The 17682-nt window shown below is 33.0% G+C and overlaps 5 protein-coding genes and 2 non-coding genes across 7 annotated transcripts; 3 read left to right on the top strand and 4 right to left on the bottom strand.

The window, feature by feature from the left end:
* The first annotated feature begins 1358 nt into the window (after positions 1-1358).
* On the top strand, positions 1359-1432 carry TRNAP-UGG (transfer RNA proline (anticodon UGG)). Its single transcript has one exon. It is a non-coding gene; the product is annotated as a tRNA-Pro (tRNA).
* A 195-nt stretch (positions 1433-1627) lies between these two features.
* On the top strand, positions 1628-1701 carry TRNAW-CCA (transfer RNA tryptophan (anticodon CCA)). The gene has a single exon. It is a non-coding gene; the product is annotated as a tRNA-Trp (tRNA).
* Positions 1702-5245: 3544 nt separating this feature from the next.
* LOC132045998 (cytochrome f) lies at positions 5246-6391 on the bottom strand. The gene has a single exon (XM_059436555.1). It carries the CDS (start codon positions 6206-6208, stop codon positions 5246-5248), a length of 963 nt encoding a protein of 320 aa, XP_059292538.1. The 5' UTR covers positions 6209-6391.
* Positions 6392-7590: 1199 nt separating this feature from the next.
* LOC132046004 (photosystem I assembly protein Ycf4) lies at positions 7591-8145 on the bottom strand. The gene has a single exon (XM_059436561.1). It carries the CDS (start codon positions 8143-8145, stop codon positions 7591-7593), a length of 555 nt encoding a protein of 184 aa, XP_059292544.1.
* Positions 8146-9380: 1235 nt separating this feature from the next.
* LOC132046000 (acetyl-coenzyme A carboxylase carboxyl transferase subunit beta, chloroplastic-like) lies at positions 9381-10911 on the bottom strand. Its single transcript, XM_059436557.1, is given in 2 exon segments — positions 9381-10866; positions 10868-10911. Coding segments are annotated over 2 exon segments (1530 nt in total).
* A 618-nt stretch (positions 10912-11529) lies between these two features.
* LOC132046001 (ribulose bisphosphate carboxylase large chain) lies at positions 11530-13243 on the bottom strand. The gene has a single exon (XM_059436559.1). The coding sequence runs from the start codon at positions 12988-12990 to the stop codon at positions 11530-11532; it is 1461 nt and encodes a 486-aa protein (XP_059292542.1). The 5' UTR covers positions 12991-13243.
* A 520-nt stretch (positions 13244-13763) lies between these two features.
* On the top strand, positions 13764-15655 carry LOC132046002 (ATP synthase subunit beta, chloroplastic). Its single transcript, XM_059436560.1, has 2 exons — positions 13764-15243; positions 15309-15655. The coding sequence occupies exons 1-2, from the start codon at positions 13764-13766 to the stop codon at positions 15653-15655; spliced, it is 1827 nt and encodes a 608-aa protein (XP_059292543.1).
* The last annotated feature ends 2027 nt before the right edge of the window (positions 15656-17682 follow it).

The following is a 17682-nucleotide window of genomic DNA, read 5'->3' as shown; positions in this document are numbered from 1 at the left end:
AAGATCGCTTGGATTTAGTAAAAGGTCGCTTAGATTTATTCATAATTTTTTATTCCTTACCTCTAAAATCCTATTTTGATCGGATCAAAATAAAAACGATTTCTATTTCTATATAGGATAGAGTTTCTATATAGAATTAAGAATATAGGATTTTATTTCTTTCTATTATTTTATTTGTTTATATTTATATATATGTAATAATACGTAGATACTCTCATTATTCCTGTTCTTAAAATAAAATTTGACATACAAGGACTCAATTTTATCTATTTCTTGATTTCCCCATGAATTGTATGTTTATAACAATAGGGACAGAATTTTCTCAATTCCAATCGACTAGGAGTGTTATGCCGATTCTTTTGAGTAATATATCTGGAAATTCCAGCCGATTCTTTCTTAATATCATTTCGAACACAACTGGTACATTCCAAAATAATTGTTACTCGAACATCTTTACCTTTGGCCATGAAACCTCCTTTGGATTTATGATTCACCCCCAACCTTCTGTTTTCATTTTAGGATCCATAAAGAACAAGAACCAAAAAAATAGAAGCTGTTAATTAATTAAAAAAATGTCTTAAATATTTCGTTGCAATGAATATTAATTAGTAATTAAATAAAAATAAAATAATAAGTAATATAATGATTTTTTGAAAACTATATTTCAAATCTTTGTACAGTATTTTTTTTAAGTATCTCGTAGGATACTCTTTCCCAAGCAACACTTTTTTTTTTATTGGATCCTGAACCCTCGTTTTTATGACCTTTCGCCCCCCCTTTTCTAATTCATTTTTTTATAATAAAAATGAATTAGAAAAAAAGGGGGGGTTAGTCCCCGATCGTTGATCGTATCTCTAAATTTTTTTATCCTTTCTGATGTTAATAACTAGAATTAAAAAAAGGGAAATGTTAATGCATCTGGAAATAAACGATTAATCTCTATTAATAAACCTGCTAACGAAACGAACCATAGAGTACTTAGTACCGGTGCTACGGAAAGATATGTTTTTAGATCTCGCATTTGAAATCCTCCTTCTTTCTTCTTTATTGTATTACAATATATATAGTAATATATATAACTATAGATGTACATGTAGTTAAGAAGTTCTTGTATTTGTATATGTAACCCCCCCCATTTTCAAAATTAGAATTGAAATATTGTCTACTAGAACGATCTTATAGATTCCATTTTAAAATGGAAACGCCTTTTTATGTAAATTTGAAATTTTTAGGATTTGCCTAAAAAAAGTAATTTTTTTAATTATATATATGTTTGTTATCTGATATGAAAAAAAATAAAAGAAGGATGTGGAAAACAAGATAGGAATTGTTTACAATGACACTGTAAACCAATTGAAAGGGATGTAGCGCAGCTTGGTAGCGCGTTTGTTTTGGGTACAAAATGTCACGGGTTCAAATCCTGTCATCCCTACCTATTACTGCTCTTCTGAGCAGTAACGAGGAATCTATTTTAGATCTATCTTTTTTTAATAAAATTGGACATACATATAATTCTGAAATTTATGATATACTATGATATAGTATATACGTACAAAATACAAAATCGATTCGGGTTAAAGAATGTCCTCTTTCTAGCCTTTTCGTTTTTTTAGAAAAAACAAGAAAAGCGCTCTTAGTTCAGTTCGGTAGAACGTGGGTCTCCAAAACCCAATGTCGTAGGTTCAAATCCTACAGAGCGTGATGTCACTCTTGTTTATTAGATTGTGTCAAAATTCCACTGTTCGCAAATAATTGAGCAGCAATCTGAATTAGACCTCCCGCATATGAAAGCAAGAAGGAGGTCAGTCAAAAAAAAAGAGATGTTAATTAATCAAAAGTCCAACTGATCACCACGTCTGTATTGTAAATAAGCAGTTACGAATAATCCAGCCAAAGTAATAGGAATTAGACCTAAGACGATTCCAAATAAAGAAACTTCAATCATTTCAATTTTCTTTTGTTTTCATTTTTGAAAGGGAGAAAAGAGAGGTACTATCTATTCCTAGCTCTTAATCTGTATTGCCGATGAATCTCAATGACCAAAATTGGGTAATTAACACGGTAAAGAACTATCGAACATATGAAATACCATATAAATCTTTTTTGATCAAAAAAGATTCATTCAATTAATTTCAAATAAGTCGTATTTTGCTTAGACCAATAAATAGAACTGAGGTTATAGTTAAAGCTGCTAGTAGAAAACCGAAATAACTAGTTATAGTAGGCATGAAGGGACTCAATAAAATATGTTTTTTTATACATATGTTTCTAAAGTACTTCCCGAAGTTTCAATAAAAAAAAATTTTTAAGATAGATACAAATACTAGTTCCAAGAATCAAAAAATTCACTTGAAAATTTGTGAGTTATCAATCATTATCGGTGGTATGAACAAAAATAGATAAAAAGAAAAAAACTAAATTCATCGTCTTTGGCATCTGTACCATCTCAGGATTCAGAATTCACGTAACTGATTCATTGAAAAACCCTTTACTTTAAGAAATTAATAAGAAAAAATAATACATAAAAAAATAACTCTATTATATAACTTCAGTTAAAACATAGAACTTTTTTTGAATAAAGTAGATTAATATAGTAGAGCAGTTTTCTTCATTTAATCTATGAAATTAAACCAAAAAGCAGTATCCTACACGGAGAACGAGATCAGTCAAAAAAATAGTTATTTATTTTAACGAGATTTTTAAAACTTGTAATTAGCAATTTCTCTTATCGTTTCCTTTCTAGGTTTTAGGTTTTTTTCTTTCGATATTATATAGAAAATAGAGTGAAAAACCCATCATCTTTGTAGTTAGTTAAAGAAAGAAAAAACCTTTGAATTGAATACAACAAAACAATGCACGCATTCCAAAGATTTAGTATTATTATTTTTTTATTATTTGTTGTTCTTTTGAATTGATCCAAAACTATTCTTCCTTTTCTTGTTACTGGAAATTAATTCCTTAAAATAAAATGAAATAAAAAGCAAAAAAGGGGGGGTCACATTATCATTACAAAAAAATCTCTTCTACAATTATGCATATGCAACAAAAATGAAATTGATGGGTTTTGGATTCAATTGACTTGGGACAATATGAGAATTTCCTTAATGAATTATTAGAATTAGAAACCACCCTCTTGAATTTTCATTTTATCTAATCTTTAGTTTATTTTCTAGTCCAAAACAAATAAAGGATCAAAGCCCTTATAGATTACAGATACAGGAATTTGAAGAAGTGGGACATGGTTATACATCGACAAGCAAGAAAAAAACGAAATAAATTATCTAACACTTCATTTCTATACTAATTCAAATTGCGTTGCTGTGTCAGAAGAAGGATAGCTATACTGATTCGGTAGACTCTAAAAATACCCTTGGTACTTTATTGACGATCTCACAAAGATGTAATCTCAGTGAATTTGAGTTTACTGATTCATCTTTTACAGAATCGATTCCCTACGAGAATATCTGGAGTTCAGTATGTCTGGAAGCACAGGAGAACGTTCTTTTGCTGATATTATTACCAGTATTCGATACTGGGTCATTCATAGCATTACTATACCTTCCCTATTCATTGCGGGCTGGTTATTCGTCAGCACCGGTTTAGCTTACGACGTGTTTGGGAGCCCTCGCCCAAACGAGTATTTTACAGAGAGCCGACAAGGCATTCCATTAATAACAGGCCGTTTTGATTCTTTGGAACAACTCGACGAATTTAGTAGATCTTTTTAGGAGGACCCAATGACTATAGATAGGACCTATCCAATTTTTACAGTGCGCTGGTTGGCTGTTCATGGACTAGCTGTACCTACCGTTTCTTTTTTGGGGTCAATATCAGCAATGCAGTTCATCCAACGATAAACCGAATTCAATTATAGAGCTATGACACAATCAAATCCGAACGAACAAAATGTTGAATTAAATCGTACCAGTCTCTATTGGGGGTTATTACTCATTTTTGTACTTGCTGTTTTATTTTCGAATTATTTCTTCAATTAAAATTAAGAAAAGAGCGTAGAATAATAAAATAAAAAAGAAAGAGTAGTAATTTTCTTATCCCATTCGGATGGATTATATATCATAATTATCTCTGACTGTTTATGTTTCTAGCATGACCACTCGATGAAATGTGGAGGGAAGCGGGATAAATGGCTGATACTACTGGAAGGATTCCTCTTTGGGTAATAGGTACTGTAGCTGGTATTCTTGTGATCGGTTTAATAGGTATTTTCTTTTATGGTTCATATTCAGGATTAGGTTCATCCCTGTAGAAATTGGATGAACTGAGTTATAGACGTGAAAACATAAGAACTCAACGGGGCCCAACTCTTCCTTCTTTGTCTGATTCGAGGGGGTCCCGTTGAACTGCTAATAATCAGAACAATTTTTATCGTGTTTTTGAAAAATGAACTTAATTAGATTAGTAGGTTACGAACATATAGTATTTATTATTAACCTTTCAAAGATAGAAAAAAAGGGGGGAATCACTTAATTTTATTTTTCTGCTTTCCCGGCTGACACAATATTTTTTATCATTAGATCTATCATTAAACTTTTGTCTATACTAATAGAAGTTTTTTCTTATTTTTTATTTATTTAGTATTTCATCAAAATTGAAATAAAAATAAATAAAACTACAAAAAGTAACTATTATTATACTATTAATTAATAATTATATATACTATATATATTAATATAGATATATTAAAACGTTATATATATAGAAACAGTAATATATATGTAAACTAAGAATAGGATTTTTTAACGAATGCAATTAAGAATGACAAGATCGACACAAGAAAAGGAATTTTAGACATCCTTTTCTTGTGTCGAAGACTCGCAAGACAAATAATACTCCCTATAGTCCCTAAAATTTGTTATTTCGCCAATTTATAGTTCCCTTTTTTCTGCGCTTGCTTTCCTTATTTTAGTATCTAGTCAAATTTTTCCATTCTAATTACAAAAAAACTCTTGATTATTGATACATTCTATCAATTTCAATTGGTCACTAACGACAGAGTTACATTACACCCCCTCCCATTTTTCAATACAAATTTGTATTGAAAAATAAAGAAAAGGGGATAAAATGAATTCGTCTTAATATACATACTAGGATTAGGACTATCAGACAAGTAATTCCTGACACCTGGTCGAAAAGGAATCGAAAGTCTAAAGAGAGACAAAAAGGCTTTTGATAATTTTTTTGGTTCTTTCTTTTTTACGAATTTGATAAAGCTAAATAGACAGATCTAAAAATTCATTTCGGATAATTGAACCTTCTCAAACTGTTTCTTTTTAAGAACCAAAAAGATTTGTGCCAAAACAACCGATCCTAAGAAGAACAAAAGGCCTTGGACACGTAATGGATCTTGAAGTACTATTTCCGCATCCCCCTGACCAAATCCACCCACATTAGGATTGCTCGTTAATGGTTGATCGAGTTTAATGGATTCGCCCTCTGAAACAAGAAGTTCTAGGCCTCGAGGGATAATATCAATTACTTGGCGTTCATTCGATGCATCCACTACGGTTATTTCGTATCCACCTTTTTCTTTTCGTAAAATTTTGCTTATTATCCCTCCTGCCGTAGCATTATAAACTGTATTGTTACTTTTGCTACCATCAGGATAAATCTGACCCCTTCCCCTATTTCCACCTACGTATATAGGATATTTTAAGAAGTGAACATCTTTATTAGTAGCAGGGTCTGGGGCAAGAATAGGAAAGGTTATTTCACTATATTTTTGACCAGGAACAGGACCTATCACAAGAATATTTTTTTTATTGGGGCGATAATTCTGAAAAGACAGATTTCCTATCTTTTCTTTGATCTCGGGTGAAATACGATCGGGGGGGGCTAATTCAAACCCCTCAGGTAAAATAAGAACAGCTCCCACATTCAAAGCTCCTTTTTTACCATTAGCTAGAACTTGTTTTAGCTGCATATCATAAGGAATTTTAACAACTGCTTCAAATACAGTATCAGGAAGTACCGCTTGTGGAACCTCAATATCCACGGGCTTACTAGCTAAATGGCAATTGGCACATACAATACGCCCAGTTGCCTCTCGTGGATTTTCATAATTCTGCTGGGCAAAAATTGGATATGCACTTGAAATGGATGCCCAAGTTATTATATATATCATGAGTGAGACAGATATGGAGCGAGTAATCTCTTCCCTTATCCAAGAAAAGGTATTTCTAGTTTGCATGGTCCAATCATTTATCCCGAAAATTTCTACAATAAAGTTAGGTAGGTCGATAATATACTTCCCTAGCCACAATTCTGCTATTTACATTTACTGAAAAAAAATTTTTTTTTATTGAAATATACAAGGAATCCCTCGTGGGTAAAAAAGAGTAAAGTAAATACGACTTTGATTTGGTTATGATGTATAAAGTAAGAAAGAGTAGAATTGGATCAGTGAATCGTTTTTTAGTCATTTATTGCATGATAAATCACTACAAGTGACGGAGATACACGATTTAAATAACGAAAGATCCAATATTTAAAAATTGTATCAAGAATGACTGGAAAGGTAGAAACTAGACCAGATAAAATTTGTTCATAATGAGCAAACCCAAAATCTTTGTAAATATAACCAATCATTAGTTCCCAACCGTGAGGCGAATGGAATCCGATACATAAATCAGTTAATAAAAGAATCGAAAAAGCTTTAATTGTATCACTTAAATTATATAGGAATTCTTGAACCCAAGAATTGAGAATAAAAAGCTTTTCCTTACCCCAAAAGGAATAACCACTTAGAATAACGAAAGATATTAGATTTGTCGAGAAGTGCAAGATTGTATGGATACGATACTCGTTGTGTATCTTGATGAATTGGATCGTTTCTTTGTGGATTCCTAGACGAAATTGTTGTAAATCGGTTTCTGGGTATTCCTTTATCATTTCATCCAGCTGGAATAGTTCCTCTAATTGTATGAATTTTTCTAGAACACTTTTTTCTTGAATATCATTCAAGAAAGTTTCGCATTGTCTAGTATTCCACCAATTAGTAATCCAAGTTTTCAAATTTTTATTACAGCAGAGAGAGATCAACCAGGGCAAAAAGACTATAGATGTAAAATAAAAAAAAGGAATGAATGCTTTCTTTTTTGCCATTTTGAATCTGTGAATTGTTAATGAACCTACCGCATTTGTTGATTCTATTAGATCTACTATTTCTATCGAGCATGAGTTTCTATTCTAATTCAAATAGAATGTATTGAGCCTATAATCCCTTTTATCTTTTTCTTTTGATTCAATACTTAGTCTTTGCTTTGAATCTAGAAAGAATACAGAAATAGACTCAGAATACACTTCCAATTTGAATCAAGAAAAAATTGTATTTCCAGGATGTTATTCCCCCTTTTTTCGATCACTACTAAAAGAACTTTTTTTAATTTTTAAAATAAAAAATATGATTCTATTTTCGAGACGAATAAACTCCCTTTCTTTTCTATCAAATATATAAAAAAAACGAGCATAAAAGAATAGATGAATGTTCAATTGAAAAAAAAAGAAAGCAATTCTTTCGTTTTTTCTTCCTACTGCCAAAGGATTTAGTCTTTAAACTTTAAAGAATTCATTTCAAAATACTTCAATTGGTACACGCAAGAAGTAAGCCAATTCAGCAGCTTTTTGCTCAATTTCTCGTGTAGTAAAATTCTCATCAGTACGAATTAAAGGAATAGCCCCTTGACCTCGAATTTCCATATAAAGGACACGCCGGGCAGAAACACCCTCTTTAACTTCGATTCTGATCGACTGAATATCTTTCATAAGGAATCGTAAAAAGATGCGACGGCTTTTTCCAGGAAATCCCCAACGAAAAATACGTACTATCCCTTCTTTTCGGTCGAAAAGATCATAACCACTACCCACATTCCACAAAATAGTGCACCACAAATAGCAACTAATAAAGAGACCCGCGATCCCATAGAAAGACATCACAATCCCTTGTGGAAAAAAAATGATTTCCTGAGACGCAACTAACGATATAAAATTTCTACCAAGATAACTGGAAGTTCCAACCAATAAGAATCCCAATGAACCTAAAAATAGGATAAAGGCCCAGCAGAAATTACTTGTTTTTCGAGACCCCGTTATAAATTCTATCCATAGAGATTCTGATCGCCAACTCATATATATTAGATCCAGTTATACAATTTTTTGGAATTGAGAAAATATGACTTTCCTTTTTTTGTTTTCAAAGTAACTCTCATCAACTATAACTATTTTATTGTGAACCTTTACTTTAGGAGTAATTTATATAATTGTTTATATCTAAAATAATAACATCTCCTTCCTTTATATGATCCCCTATAACTATATACATACAAATAAATACATTGATAACTATATACATACAATTAAATACATTGACTTGAATTTCATACAGCGGTCCAATGATGATCCATTTTTTCAAAAGAGCGCAAATTGAGTTACCCCATATAATACGTTTACACATGCATAAAAGCTTTTTTTAGTTATGTTTGTAGGAATCTATGTGTTATACAATATTCTACCAAATGGGTCTTATCAAATCGAAGTTTTTAAAATAAAAAAGGGATTTATACGATTCGGTCTCATCCGATCTAAAAAATCTTATTTTTTTGAATATGAAGAAATAAAGAAGCCATTGCAAGTGCCGGAAAGACTAGGCCTACTAAAGGCACAAAAATAGAGGGTAAGTTGTTGAAAGTTGTCATAAAATGGGGTACCTCAATTTAATATTTGTACCTGTTATTGTTATATTCTGAATTCTAAAGATATCTTAGAATATCTTGTATTTTTATTATTTCTATTATATATATTATATAATTATACTAAGTATCTTTAAGTAAATATATATCTAATACTAATATACAACCTAATAGAAATATATAGAATAGAACCTACTATAAATAGAATAAAAAAATAGGTACAAGAAACGCCAAACTAAATAAATGGACTTATTAATCTTTCAAAATCAAATAGATGTATTATCATAATCTCCCTGTTAGATTTATTATTCTTTTTGTTCTTTTTGTCTTCTAATAGTCATTAATAAAGAAAAAAATTTTATTCCATTAAAAATTTATACAAAATTTATTGGAATCTGATCCAACAACAGGTAATTTTCGGGAAATGCAAAACGATGCAAGACTCTCTATAGATCTATATCTCTATTTGAATTATCTATCCATATGCAAGCAAGAGAGGAAAAAAACTTTGTTTAATTTTTCTAGTCGAATTTGAACTTCCCGAAAGCAAAAATTCACTTTTTATCTTGTTGATAAAGGTTTACTGAGTAGTAAACAAGAATATCGATAAAAAAAGGATTCGAAAGAAAAATGAATTTTTCAGGGTTTTCGTTTAATTCTGATAAACTAACTGTTCTATTTGATTTCATTTTTGTTCAAAGGAAAAAAAGCATGGAGCTGAAATAACTCACTCACAACACCTTTTAAAGGATTACGTGGTACAATTGCATCCAATAAGCCCTTACGTAATAAAGATTCAGCTGCTTGTGAACCTTCAGGCACGGCTTTTTTCAATGTTTGTTCAATTACTCTTTTACCCGCAAATGCAATATAGGCATAGGGTTCGGCAATAATGATATCCCCCAACATCCCAAAACTTGCTGTCACCCCACCGGTAGTAGGAGATGTAAGAATTGATATATAGAATAACTTTTTACTTGATTGATAATCACATAAAACCGAAGAAATTTTAGCCATTTGCATCAAACTTAAACTTCCTTCTTGCATTCGTGCTCCTCCGGAAGAACACACTAAAATAAGAGGTAAACATTGATTGGTAGCATACTCGATCAAACGAGTTATTTTTTCGCCTACTACGGATCCCATACTACCCCCCATAAACTGAAAATCCATAACCCCAAGAGCTACGGGAATACCATTTAGTTGACCTGTACCTGTTTGAATAGCGTCAGTCAACCCTGTCTTTTTTTGAGCAGAGGCAATACGCTTTTTATAAGGTTCCTCCCTCGAATGAAATTTAATGGGATCCGCAGAGACCATGTCTTCATCCATAGGATTCCAAGTACCCGGATCAATCGAAAGCTCAATTCTCTCTGAACTGGTCATTTTCAAATAATGTCCACATTCTTCACAAACATTCATTTCGACTTTCTTATACATTAATCCATAACAATTATCGCATTGAATCCACAATTGATTGTAGTTTTTAGTTATATCGAAATCCTTAGAACTCATTAAATTATTACGATTACTATTAGTTCTTATCTTGTCATTTTTGCTTTCACGAATCTTTCCACTTTCACTTTCCCTTTCACTAAAAATGAAATTATAAATGTAACTTTCATTGGAATTTTTACTATCGCTTAAAAAGTGACTGTCAATACAGATGTGAGAACGAAAATAAGAGTCAATGCAACTATTAATGTGATTATTACAATTATATTTAGTATCCTTAATGTAAGGATCATAGTGCAGATCGTTGTCACCTTTAGATCTATTATTCAGATAACTAGAACTACAATAACTATAAAAAAAATTTTCTAGGTCACTCAAATCATTGTTAATCTCAAATTTTTTCTTTTTTATATCAAAATATATAGAATAACTATTTTTATTACTATCCCTAACAAAAAAGGTGTCATCCGATATGAAATTCCGAATGTCCTTGGAGTTAACTAAAAGATCAACATTATTGTAATAACTAGAACGCTCACCCCAACCATAAAAGTTTTTATACATATAATATATAAACCGGTCTTTACTTATAGTAGTCTTTTCAATAGGAGCAAAACTATCCATTGCTTTACTTAGCTCGCCTCTGTATTCCAATTCTCCCTTAGAAAACATCAAATTGAACCACGATTTTTCCATAGAGCTTCTAGCCTCTATTTACATGAAAATAAAATAACAATAGATGAATAGTCATTCAATGAAAAAATTAAAAAATGCAAAAAAAAATTTGAATAGTTAATTTTCTATTCAGAGTAAGCAAAGCATGTCGATGCAATTGCTAATTGCTAAGATTATTAAGTAAAAGCAATTGAAATTAATAAATTTCAATTCTAAATGAAAATAAGGATTTTCTTATATTGTGTAAAATTCTCATTAAAAAAAAGAAATATTTGTTCTTCGCTTATGAATATAACGATATGAAGAACTTTTTTAGTAAAATCTCGTATACTAATATAAAAAAAAAGGTTTTTATTCCAATACGGAATGAAAAGAAAAGGACAACATGCAGAATGGGTAGAAGAAGTGGGGATACTTGGTTCAAGCCCTGACACGAAACTTAAAAAAAGAATACAAAAATCCTAAGAATCCATATTTCGTATAGAATTTCTTGTGGACACTACAATACAAAATTGTAGTTGTGTTTAATCTTCTTTTTTTTTTCAGATTTTGTATATCTAGATTAAGTATGTATCTATCAAAAACAGTATATACACTAGATAAACTCGGCTCAATCTTTTTAGTAAAAAAAAGATTGAGCCGAGTTTAATTGCAATTAAACTAATAAAACGGACGTGAATTACTAATCTAATTTCTAGTCTTGGCCATCTAATTTATCGATGGTTGGGAAGTTAAATGTGATCTCCTTCCATACTTCACAAGCAGCAGCTAGTTCAGGACTCCATTTGCAAGCCTCACGGATAATTTCATTACCCTCGACTGCAAGATCACGTCCCTCATTACGAGCTTGTACACATGCTTCTAGAGCTACTCGGTTAGCTACGGCACCCGGTGCATTTCCCCAAGGGTGGCCTAAAGTTCCGCCACCAAATTGTAGTACGGAATCATCTCCAAAGATCTCAGTCAAAGCAGGCATATGCCAAACGTGAATACCCCCTGAAGCCACAGGTAGAACACCTGGTAGTGAGACCCAATCTTGAGTGAAAAAGATACCACGGCTTCGGTCTTTTTCAACATAATCATCGCGCAGTAAATCAACAAAGCCCAAAGTTGACTCCCTGTCTCCTTCAAGTTTACCTACTACTGTACCCGCGTGAACATGATCTCCACCCGATAGACGTAAAGCTTTAGCTAGTACACGGAAGTGCATACCATGATTCTTCTGTCTATCAATAACAGCGTGCATTGCACGGTGGATGTGAAGAAGTAGGCCATTATCTCGGCAATAATGAGCCAAACTAGTATTTGCGGTGAATCCCCCTGTTAAGTAGTCATGCATTACGATAGGAACTCCCAATTCTCTGGCAAATATAGCTCTTTTCATCATTTCTTCGCATGTACCCGCAGTAGCATTCAAATAATGTCCTTTGATTTCACCTGTTTCAGCCTGTGATTTATAAATAGCTTCGGCACAAAATAAGAAACGGTCTCTCCAACGCATAAATGGTTGAGAGTTCACATTCTCATCATCTTTGGTAAAATCAAGTCCACCACGTAGACATTCATAAACTGCTCTACCATAGTTCTTCGCGGATAACCCCAACTTAGGTTTAATAGTACATCCTAATAGGGGACGTCCATACTTGTTCAATTTATCTCTTTCAACTTGGATACCATGAGGTGGTCCCTGGAAAGTTTTAGTATAAGCCGGAGGGATTCGCAGATCCTCTAGACGTAGAGCAGCCAGGGCTTTGAACCCAAATACGTTACCCACAATTGAGGTAAACATGTTAGTAACAGACCCTTCTTCAAAAAGGTCTAAGGGGTAAGCTACATACGCAATAAATTGAGTTTCTTCTCCTGGAACGGGCTCGATGTGGTAGCATCGGCCTTTGTAACGGTCAAGGCTGGTAAGCCCATCGGTCCACACAGTTGTCCATGTACCAGTAGAAGATTCAGCAGCTACCGCAGCCCCTGCTTCTTCAGGTGGAACTCCGGGTTGAGGAGTTACTCGGAATGCTGCCAAGATATCAGTATCCTTGGTTTCATATTCAGGAGTATAATAATTCAATTTATACTCTTTAACACCAGCTTTGAATCCAACACTTGCTTTAGTCTCTGTTTGTGGTGACATAAGTCCCTCCCTACAAGTCATGAATTTAGAATTCTTGCAATAAAACAAAACAACAAGGTCTACTCGACATAAATTAGGAATAGATTTAATTAACCTTTTTCACAGGAATCTTTCACAAAATTATCAACTAATCAGAATGATTCTTTCTTAGACCATGATATTTGATTCGCCAAATACATCATTATTGTATATTCTTTCATATGTATAGCGCAACCTAATACTTGTTTTTCCAGTTTTGAATCTTTGACTTTTTATAAATCGAAATATTTAATATTAAAATAATAATAAAATCACTCTTGACAGTAATATATGTTGTATATGTAAATCCTAGATATGACAATATGCGGAATTCATCCATGAAAATGAAAAATAGGGGGGGGGGAGTTGATATCGATGGGACGCATAACCGGATATGCTAAAATGAAAATATGAAAAAAAAAGGCTAATGAGATCGAAATACTGAATCATAAATAGAGTTCCATTTCGAATTGGCTAGATAAAACAAAGTCTTGCCTATTATGACAAATAAATCAAAGACTTTCCAAAAAAATTTTTTTTATTCATATATTTTTTATTTTAAAACTAGGTTTCGGTTCGGTTAGTTGAGCTTGAAAACGACTATTCCTTCATTGAAATTTAATTAAGTAACAAATTGAATTGCATATTCGCTTGGGTGGTACCAATGAAATCGAGTGCTTACTCCCATTTATTATTGAATTAACCAATGAATTTACTATCGAAGATTTTTTCTGTATTCGAAAAATTTCGCAACAAAATTGAACATATTTTTTATTATGAGAATAAATCCTACTACTTCGGATCCAGCGGTTTCAATACGTGAAAAAAACAACCTGGGACGTATTGCCCAAATCATTGGTCCGGTACTGGATGTAGCCTTCCCCCCGGGCAAGATGCCTAATATTTACAATGCTCTGGTGGTTAAGGGTCGAGATACGCTTGGTCAAGAAATTAATGTGACTTGTGAAGTACAGCAATTATTAGGAAACAACCGAGTTAGAGCTGTAGCTATGAGCGCGACCGAGGGTTTAAAGAGAGGGATGGACGTGGTTGATATGGGAAATCCTCTAAGTGTTCCAGTCGGCGGAGCGACTCTAGGACGAATTTTCAATGTACTTGGGGAACCTGTTGATAATTTAGGTCCTGTCGATACTAGCACAACATCTCCTATCCATAAATCCGCGCCTGCTTTTATACAATTAGATACAAAATTATCTATTTTTGAAACAGGAATTAAAGTAGTAGATCTTTTGGCCCCTTATCGTCGTGGGGGGAAAATCGGACTATTCGGTGGGGCTGGCGTGGGTAAAACAGTACTAATTATGGAATTGATCAACAACATTGCCAAAGCTCATGGTGGTGTATCCGTATTTGGTGGAGTAGGCGAACGAACTCGTGAAGGAAATGATCTTTACAAGGAAATGAAAGAATCTGGAGTCATTAATGAACTAAACCTTGCGGAATCCAAAGTAGCCCTAGTCTACGGTCAGATGAATGAACCGCCGGGAGCTCGTATGAGAGTTGGTCTGACTGCCTTAACTATGGCAGAATATTTCCGAGATGTTAATAAGCAAGACGTACTTCTATTTATCGACAATATCTTCCGTTTTGTACAAGCAGGATCCGAGGTATCCGCTTTATTGGGTAGAATGCCTTCTGCTGTGGGTTACCAACCCACCCTTAGTACCGAAATGGGTACTTTACAAGAAAGAATTACTTCTACGAAAAAAGGGTCCATAACCTCTATTCAAGCAGTTTATGTACCTGCAGACGATTTGACTGACCCTGCTCCTGCCACCACATTTGCACATTTAGATGCGACTACCGTACTATCAAGAGGATTAGCTGCTAAAGGTATCTATCCAGCGGTAGATCCTTTAGATTCAACGTCAACTATGCTACAACCTCGAATCGTTGGCGAGGAACATTATGAAACTGCGCAACAAGTTAAGCAAACTTTACAACGTTACAAGGAGCTTCAGGACATTATAGCTATCCTGGGGTTGGACGAATTATCCGAAGAGGATCGCTTAACCGTCGCAAGAGCACGAAAGATTGAGCGTTTCTTATCACAACCTTTTTTCGTAGCAGAAGTATTTACAGGTTCTCCGGGAAAATATGTTGGTCTAGCGGAAACAATTAGAGGGTTTAAATTGATCCTTTCCGGAGAATTTGATTCTCTTCCTGAACAGGCCTTTTACTTAGTGGGTAACATCGATGAAGCTACTGCGAAGGCTACGAACTTAGAAATGGAGAGTAAATTGAAGAAATGACCTTAAATCTTTGTGTACTGACTCCGAATCGAATTGTTTGGGATTCAGAAGTAAAAGAAATCATTTTATCTACTAATAGTGGACAAATTGGCGTATTACCAAATCACGCGCCGATTGCCACAGCTGTTGATATAGGTATTTTGAAAATACGCCTTAATAACCAATGGTTAACAATGGCTCTGATGGGCGGTTTTGCTAGAATAGGCAATAATGAAATTACTATTTTAGTAAATGATGCAGAGAAGAATAGTGACATTGATCCACAAGAAGCTCAGCAAACTCTTGAAATAGCAGAAGCGAACTTGAGAAAAGCTGAAGGCAAGAGACAAACAATTGAGGCAAATCTAGCTCTCAGACGGGCTCGGACACGCGTCGAGGCTCTCAATATGATTTGATTTTGTAACTAGCTGACGTATAAAAAAATAGGATCCAAAAGCGAGAAAAATAATAAAATAAAAAAAAAGATGGCTACAAAAACTTATTAGACACCATTGATCAATGGTGTCTAATAAGTTATACCTACTATTGGATTTGAACCAATGACTCCTGCCGTATGAAAGCAATACTCTAACCACTGAGTTAAGTAGGTTATTTATCATCGTAAAGAGAAGGCAAGGGGATACTTATCACATCGATAGGATTATAAATCCAATATTATTTCTAAGCAATACCAATAAACAACGAGATGAAAGAGATATAATGTTCGATCGTATAATATTAATCTTGACAAGAAATTATCTACATGATAAGATAAAATATGGATCATAAACACAAGGGCTATAGCTCAGTTAGGTAGAGCACCTCGTTTACACGTGCGCCAAAGTTTTTCAGAGGAGTCCATCACGCAATCAAACCAATTGATTGATCTTATTAATAAATCGATGTCTTACTCCATGACTTTTTTTTAGGAAAAAGAGGAGAACAATAGCCTGACATTAGGTCCTATTAAAGTACCCCATTTAGGTAGGGAATTAATAGAACCCATCATTGATTTGAGATATTGATAGGGTGAATACCCAGTCTACTTAATGCTAGGCAGAATGAGTATAAGGAACTCAAAAATGATCTTTTCGTCCTATGAACCTTAAGGTGTAGCAAGTTTCATATTTGATTTTTTAATCAGGATGTTAGAGACTATATTTAACTTAAGTTGATCTAGACCAAAAGCAAACCTACGTCAAGAGAACCCAACCCTTCTTTGAAACACTTTGGTAGTTCTTCTGTATTGTATTAGAATTATAGAATTAAAAAATAATCAATCAGAGTACTTGGAACCATTTCTTATCTTTTTTTTTTAAGAAAAAATATGGTAGACTAACTGATCTTTCTATCAGTTAATGAAAGAGCCCAATGCAAAAAAAAAATGCATGTTGGGTCTTTGAAAGAGTTCGAATCATTTTGATAATAATAAGTTCGAGCTCTTTTACCGAGCAGGTCTACGGTTCGAATCCGTATAGCCCTAACTAATAAATTTATTCTAATAAATGACATTCAAATCCAAATAATTGGATAATTTTTGACTTATTACTTAATTATTGTATTCTTTATTTCTAACTGGTTACTTTCAATTTGTTGGTTCATAAAAAAAACTCCCATACCCTAAACCATAAGTCCTGGGGATCGTTCAGAATAAAACGTAAAACCAAATTTGATTTCATTTGATTTCGGTGGATCCAATCACTATCTATCGATATATCTAGATATATACTTATAATTTAGAATAAACGTTTTTTATTCATTAGTCGTAAGTGGATTTTTTGATACGTCATAATTTTAAAAACGAAGATATTTTTATCAATTATGTTTTATTTTTAAATAAAACATAAAACAAATTTAAGAAACAGAAATAAAAAAAATTACTAGTTATTAATCATATTAATATTATATTATTAATATGAGAAACTATTAGTAATAGAAACATGGAAATATTAAGTAATAAGTGTACTGAAAATAAGATTACAATCAATAAATCTTAAAAGGGGACGTCTACCACAGCAACCAAACAAAAATAAATAATTCGATTAATTCGATTAACCTTAATTTTGGTTTTGAAGCAAGAGTTATATATCCCTTGCCCAATCCACTCCGATTGGAAGTGACTAAGCGGGTATTTTTTCCACATTCATAGGAGTTCGTCTATGTTTCTGCTTTACGAATATGATATTTTCTGGGCATTTTTAATAATATCAAGTGCTATTCCTGTTTTGGCATTTCTAATTTCCGGGGTTTTATCTCCAATTACGAAGGGGCCGGAGAAACTTTCTAGTTATGAATCAGGTATAGAACCGATCGGGGATGCTTGGTTACAATTTAGAATCCGTTATTATATGTTTGCTCTAGTTTTTGTTGTTTTTGATGTTGAAACCGTTTTTCTGTATCCGTGGGCAATGAGTTTCGATGTACTAGGGGTATCCGCTTTTAT

The sequence above is a fragment of the Lycium ferocissimum genome, unplaced genomic scaffold (assembly GCF_029784015.1).
Source record: "Lycium ferocissimum isolate CSIRO_LF1 unplaced genomic scaffold, AGI_CSIRO_Lferr_CH_V1 ctg8985, whole genome shotgun sequence".
In the NCBI taxonomy this organism is placed as follows: domain Eukaryota; kingdom Viridiplantae; phylum Streptophyta; class Magnoliopsida; order Solanales; family Solanaceae; genus Lycium; species Lycium ferocissimum.
This window is presented reverse-complemented; position numbering and strand designations above follow the sequence as displayed.

Coding starts and splice junctions, on each gene's coding strand:
- LOC132046001 (XM_059436559.1), bottom strand. CDS start 12,990: ATGACTTGTAGGGAGGGACTTATGTCACCACAAACAGAGACTAAAGCA.
- LOC132046002 (XM_059436560.1), top strand. CDS start 13,764: ATGAGAATAAATCCTACTACTTCGGATCCAGCGGTTTCAATACGTGAA. Junction 15,244..15,308: donor TACGAACTTAGAAATGGAGA/GTAAATTGAAGA, acceptor TTTGGGATTCAG/AAGTAAAAGAAATCATTTTA.
- LOC132045998 (XM_059436555.1), bottom strand. CDS start 6,208: ATGCAAACTAGAAATACCTTTTCTTGGATAAGGGAAGAGATTACTCGC.
- LOC132046004 (XM_059436561.1), bottom strand. CDS start 8,145: ATGAGTTGGCGATCAGAATCTCTATGGATAGAATTTATAACGGGGTCT.